Below are 6,206 nucleotides of genomic sequence, written 5' to 3' on the forward strand. Positions count from 1 at the left end.
CAGACATCGCCTTCCGACGTTCCTCAGGACATGTCCCTTAGTAACCTTAACTATAGTATGAACTACAGTACATGGCTCGGATAGAATGTCGTCGTCTATGGAAAGTTGGTTACCATTGAAACTCCAAAATAAACATTTTGCAGAACTTAATATTACAGATGGAGATGTTTTGTTAATCATAGTGAAATTTAATTGACAATGTAACATGCAGTGTGTTCCTTTTTTATGTTATCGGTTTTAAATTATGACTTACCATTCATTGATTACTTATATCATATCAATATTAAAAAAGCGAATTCTATAAAACATTGATATTAAATGAAAATTTAAAGGTATAAGTTGTAACAATTTAATTTATTTTCCATGTGTTAAATAAAAACAGTTTTAACTGCTTTAATAATTTAGTCAGTTGACTTAAAATTTAGTAGTTATTGTCTGAACAACAACATTTTAATTAAGTACCTATTTTTTTTTTTTTATTAAATACCTTTCCGTACGACTAAATTACTAAATTAGTTCAAACTATGCTTCAGAGGTGAATCTAATAACATATACCTGACAGAGTAATGGAGATCAAATAATGTATTGTGAAAAGACTTGTAAAATATAAATCAAATCACCAATTAAACCTTGTATATTGTGAATCCTGGGTAATACCGTACATGCCATTTTGTAATAGTTAACGACCATACGATATGTACATGGTGGATGTATGACTGCACACAGTTATTAGGAACCTCTCTTTGTATTAATATCTCTTCCTTCTCTAAAATATAAATGTAAATATATATATTAAATAGACTGTTAATTAATAGTTGCGTAAAGGAAATGTGTTATGAATTCTTGATTAAATTGAGATATTCATAGTTTAAGCAACAGAACTGGCAATATAAAAGTGCAAAAATAGTTGTGTAAGTGTATAATAGATATTGCATTCTTTTATGTGAATATTGTGTCACCACTTTTTGTATTATACCGCTCCGAGAGGATTACAAATTATTAGAATATCGTTCCCATGAGGCACAACCATTTATTGTAAATAAATTTTAGCTAGTAACAATATAGTTCAGTCTTTGTTGGGTAAATTAGAGAAACTAGACTCGGTTTATTTTGTTCGATCGTATGAGATGCGTGCGACGCGCTCTGGCCTGTTGGCTATGCACTAGCGTGCATAGTACTGTTGCTGGAATTTATTTGTACAAGGATAGTGAACGCCGCCCTGTTACGAGGCGATACAAAATGTACAAACACTAACGTCGTTAGTTGCTCGCAAACGAGAGAATGATATATGATTAGTTATAAATAAATAGGACAATCTATGATGTTGGAGTTTTAACCAATAGTTATAGGGACTAGACAGCGAAAGAATGATAATTATTTCCTTTCAATTCGATTTCGAGACTTCTGTTCGCAACCCGACTGATTGTCTGTTAGATCGGTGTCGTGTCTAGGTTCATTAAAATTAAAAGATCTTAAGGCACACAAACTACTTAATCTTGAATAAGATTGGCACTTTAGATGTGTTTTAGGTCAATGGGGGATTATTAAGTTTATATATTTATATATAATTTTAATTAAATCTTAAAGAGATAAAATGTTTTATAATAATGTTTTCTATAATTGAGTAACTTCTCCATTCCTGAAAGAGATTTTCAAATAAAATTTCGTGTGAAGTAGAATGGACCGCTGACTATACCTTATGAATTGATTCTATGGATTGGACACTGCGTTTGAAGAACACATGTCAGATTCTTTAGAATGTTAGATTATAATCGATTAAGCAATATCAACAAATGTAAATTTAAATTTCTTTTTCTAAATTAGAATAATGAACCTAATGATATTTCATATTTTCATACGAAATTAGTAGCGATTCTCTCTGTGGGATTTGATATGGCGATTTTGTAACGCCATTTCACCACGCGAGTAGATGTAACGGCAGATAAAATAGGGTATAAAAAGACCTAGGATTATTATGACAATTTGGCATATTTCCCGCTACAGTGTAATTTTACCGATGAGTGTAAAAAACAAATATATTTTCACAGCTTTACTTATTTTATAAGATTATGTGGGATTAGTGAACCATTGTAGTTTTTTATTTGTGAAATTTATCAAACAAAATCTATAACATGGAAGGTACTCTATCGAGTTAAAGGATTTCCTTCGTATTCGTTGTACAGCTATTGATTCATATTGCCTAAATTATAATTACGTAATTTATTGACATATGTTGTATTAACTACGAGTAGTTCTAAAATGCATTTCGTTATAAAATTTTACCGTTTTATCACACTTGTGTTTTTTAATATTATATGTTGTTTTAGACTATCGCGAGAGTTTGATATCTTGAGAAATTATTATTGTACATGTATGATGTAATTATGTTATAAAGTATTACGTGTAATTATTAAAAGAAGACAATTTAAATATTTTGGACTTATTATTTTATCATCACTACTTTGATGTAAATCTTGGAAATGTAGAAAATACCTTTTTAATAAAATTTTACATCTTTATTTAAGCCTATTTAAAATCTAATCTTATGACTAGGTAAAAAAGACAATTATGTTTTGGAAACTATCTTACGGTGAAAGAAACAAAACAGCTTAAATATTATTTTGTACCAAATTTTTATATAGAACGCGATGACCCTAGTCATAAGAATAGACGAACATTGATAGACATAGCACTAAAATGTGAATTGAATAACATGGTTAAAAATTAATACAAACAATTAACATTTGTGAACTATAAAACATAAAGTGATAACAACAATACAATGCATACATACAATATTGATTGATAATAAATAATCCTAAAAATTTCTAAATAACAATTAAGTACTTAGATCTGATCTACAGCTTCTACATGCGCTACGGCTGGGGCGCGAACACCTTGCCAATTGCCCGTTTCTGTGAATCGTTTATTCACAGTTATCAGTTGTTCAAAGTTAGCCTTAGCCAATTTATGTTTATTGTGCACCTTTTGTACCAATTCCTCATCATACACCTCTTCTGGCATTTCAAGTTTCAAATGTGCTTTCATTTCTTGGACGGTAACCAAAAAGCAGTTCCATGGAGACCAGTCTTCATTAACATGCCATCGGCATAATCTAAGTTCAGTAACATCGTTACATTCACTTATCGCAGAATGAGAATGCCAAAGTTTTTCGACAATAAAAAATATATCCTTATCTTGTAGGACGAATGCTAGAGAACCCCAACATTTACGTCTCCGCTCGTCACGCTGCACGGCACGTAGAATAAACCTGTATGGAGTCATATCAACCCAAGAACGTTCAGTTACATCTTTCCACGAACACGAAGTGCATACCAAGTAACCGCTCATTTTGGCATTCAATGGGAAATTTGTGTAAGATTTAACTTGATGACACAACTCGCAAAAATACAGTCTATTGTTCTCCATTTTTCTATAGTCTCTAATGTCTTTACATTTAGTCACTCCAGAATTCAGTTCTGATGTTTTAATCAATTGGAATACACTTGCTGCGATTCTTCGTCTCAAAAATTCAAGTTGGTGCTCGTTACATCTTCTGATGAGAAGATCACATTCTCTATCTAATAGTATTATTATTTCCTCAGCTAATGGGTGACGGAACTCTTGTAGAGCAAATTTCAAATCAACGAGGAGCTCCATGCGTTCTTTCACTGTCATATCTTCACGGATAAAAGAGTTGTACAATTCCTTGAGTTTTTGTGCTTTCTGTATTTCTACCGTCTCCATTGTAATTAGTTTACCATCCCTGCCAAACCATGCGACGGGTTTAGAAATTTCTTCTAAAAATTTTTTCTCTTTGATCTTTCTGCTGTCTTCTTTCACTTTTATTCTATAAGCTTCAATACAACGTAGTAATTCCACTTCCTTATCGAGAAGCAATGTAAATTCAGCAATTTTGGGACCTTTGGAATGTAATTGTGAAATTCGAGCTATTTCTGCGTGTTTCCAGCGGTCAACCTAAAAAGAGTACAGGTTTAATTAATTTATTAAATAATATTAAGTAGGTACCTAATTAACTACCTATCTATTAATAATTTTCTAACCATAGCATACAGTTGATCAAAATCTTCACGTGTTTTCGGAAATGTTTTCGTTATTAGATCGCGACGTAGACGCCGCTCCATAGCTTCTCGCTCTAGTCTATTTTCTTCTTTCATTTTTGCTATCCTCTCCCTATAGAAAATAGCATCAATGTTATTTATTTTTAAACCTTATCAATTACTGCTATCTTTATGGACGTACATAGACGAGGAATAGCTCGTGGATCGAAATTATAATTTTTTATGCATCAAAATATGGCAATGGGATGTTGCGCAGAAAAAAGTCCATTGTCTCTATGTAGAGCCATAAAGATAAATAGTAGCCAAATATCATCTTACATGCATTCTCTAATCCATTTTTTTACTTTTTGTCTAAACTGATGATGTCTGAAGGCACGTTGGATAACTACAGCGTAGTGATTGTGATTCAAACGAAAAATCATTTTTTCATAAGTCTCATATGGTTTTGGTATAATAATTTTATCCGTTACATTCGGGATGTAAGCATGTACGGTGTTCATTTGCGTAGATCGGCTATATGGTGTATCCTGGAAAATTAAAAAAAAAATTATATAAAACTCATTCGAATCTGAAAAAATTTGCATTATCAACCTTATCTTTAATTGAACTAAAAATAAGCGAGCATACAACTTTTTCCCATTTTCGGTTAAAAAGGAAAATGTGAAACAAATTATGGAGCAGCTATAAATTTATCATCTCACATATATTTTTTCTTTTTCTTCTGCTGTTTGGGTGTCCCTGCAGCTTTTTCTCTCAGGAGGTAATTTCTCTGGTTTTTGAGGTGTTTGTGTATATGCGTGATGATAAATCGTTCCTGAAAATTATTTTATAGATTAGTTTATCTTTTTCCTTCATTACTATTCAGCTGGATAAAAGAAATCATTGCTATTTGAGCAATAAAATTATTACTGAAAAGTATTATTAATAAATCAAAATATCACCTGTGAAAACATTTCTATATCCGCCCAAATAAGGTTTTTCCATAGCTTTCGAAAAAATTTCAACGTTTATCTGCTTCACAGTACTACCAAAAGGTACCATGACAGTTAAAACATCATTAATAGGCATTTCTTTGTATAGTTTATCGAAATTTAATTTCTCGTTATTTTTCGTTAACAGTTCTACCTCGACTATTCCGTATTTATCATAATCAAGATCCGATAGAGCCATGCGATCTTTTAACGGATTTTTGCCACGTAAAAGTACTATGTTATCTGGGTCTACTTGGAAAAGTCCTGCTAAATTCTTTTTAATTTCATGAACTTTCATTATTGAATGGTATGAACGAGTAAATATGCCGTTTTGATTGCGAACTCTGAACTTTATCGCTATAAAAGGCATCGTCTTTTTCTTAGGTATAACAGCATGTAGAAGTTCATGCACATAAGATTCTTTTGGTACAGATGACAATGAGAATTCATCAGAATCTTTCGTAAAAACGTCAATAACTAAGTTTCCGAGTGCATCAGTCTTTAGATCGGACAGTACACTGGTTTCCTTCAGTACGGTTCTATTTTTAGTCAATAGAAGATTATTATTTGACACCGAGAGTAATTTGGCTAATTTGCGTTTGACGTATTTTATTGGCGTATTTGCTGGGAAGACCTTGTTGAACACTTCGTTGGGATGTAGGGGCGATTTAAATGTGACCAATATATGGCTTATGGGGCATTTGTATTGTTCGAGGTCCCTTGCGCACGGTGCTGTCGAGTACCTTGACTTTGATTCATCACATGGTGGTGAGGCTGCTCGTTTGTAAGGTGGAGCAGTAAGTAACTCTCTCTCGACCTAGTTCACACTGGCATGCAACCACTCCTTTTAAACATTCTGGATTTGGGGCGATTCCTATAGTTCTCACATCCATGTTTACGAACTAAATATTTAGCTATTACCACAACAGAACAGATTAGGTATAACAAGGAATAAATTCTATTACATGAATTAAAAACAAAATATAATAGATCTTTATAACATGATTGTTAGTTAAAATGTTTATTTTAGTGACTGTTGCTAGGTTACATATCACCTCGAATAAATAAAAATACACCTACCACGCAGGTACTATCCCAAATGTATGGATCTACCTATACTCATGGTCTTAGCTTACTTAAATACTAAAAAATC

General features: G+C 32.2%; 1 protein-coding gene across 1 annotated transcript; it reads right to left on the reverse strand.

Moving 5' to 3' along the window:
- Positions 1 to 2,467: 2,467 nt before the first annotated feature.
- Positions 2,468 to 5,946, reverse strand: LOC128200189 (IQ and ubiquitin-like domain-containing protein). Its single transcript, XM_052892743.1, is given in 6 exon segments — positions 2,468 to 3,978; positions 4,065 to 4,194; positions 4,401 to 4,609; positions 4,784 to 4,896; positions 5,024 to 5,858; positions 5,860 to 5,946. Coding segments are annotated over 6 exon segments (2,505 nt in total). The 3' UTR covers positions 2,468 to 2,847.
- Between the last annotated feature and the right edge of the window lie 260 nt (positions 5,947 to 6,206).

Source organism: Galleria mellonella, unplaced genomic scaffold (assembly GCF_026898425.1).
Source record: "Galleria mellonella isolate WM207_F2 unplaced genomic scaffold, CSIRO_AGI_GalMel_v1 utg165, whole genome shotgun sequence".
NCBI classification, from domain to species: domain Eukaryota; kingdom Metazoa; phylum Arthropoda; class Insecta; order Lepidoptera; family Pyralidae; genus Galleria; species Galleria mellonella.